General features: G+C 35.7%; 1 protein-coding gene across 5 annotated transcripts in view; it reads left to right on the top strand.

Annotated features, from left to right (window-relative positions):
• The window catches only part of LOC106876947 (coiled-coil and C2 domain-containing protein 2A), a 44,119-nt gene that overhangs the window by 19,484 nt on the left and 24,237 nt on the right, over positions 1–398 (top strand). For all 5 annotated transcript variants that reach the window (XM_052975371.1, XM_052975372.1, XM_014925715.2 and 2 more), the window contains exon 20: positions 194–286. In XM_052975371.1, coding sequence (XP_052831331.1) covers positions 194–286 — 93 coding nt within the window. The remainder of the gene's footprint in view (positions 1–193; positions 287–398) is intronic.

Genomic DNA, 398 nt, shown 5'->3' with positions numbered 1-398 from the left:
ATATATATATATATATATAGAGAGAGAGAGAGAGAGGGGGGTAAATATTATATATACTTTTTTGTATTGCTTTAAATGTTTAATATTTTTTCATTTATTTTCCTCATCGCTGTGCCAACACCACACTAAAACATATGTACAATACCACATGTCGACAATCCTACATCATGTGACCCTACCAAAACCATCACAGAAAGAAGCTGTTAAACGCAGGAATATGAAAGCAAAGAAGAAAAAGAAGTCACGCACTGAGGATGATGAGGAGGAAGAAGAGGAGGATGAACAAGTAAGTATATGTATGTGCATATATACGAGGGTATATATCTACATTTGTGTTTATGCATATGCTTGCATGTGTGTGTGTGTGTGTGTGTGTGTGTGTGTGTGTGTGTGTGTGT

This window comes from Octopus bimaculoides, chromosome 21 (genome assembly GCF_001194135.2).
Source record: "Octopus bimaculoides isolate UCB-OBI-ISO-001 chromosome 21, ASM119413v2, whole genome shotgun sequence".
NCBI classification, from domain to species: Eukaryota; Metazoa; Mollusca; class Cephalopoda; order Octopoda; family Octopodidae; genus Octopus; species Octopus bimaculoides.
Note: the sequence above shows the minus strand (reverse complement) of the source record. Positions and strands in the feature narration are given on the sequence as shown.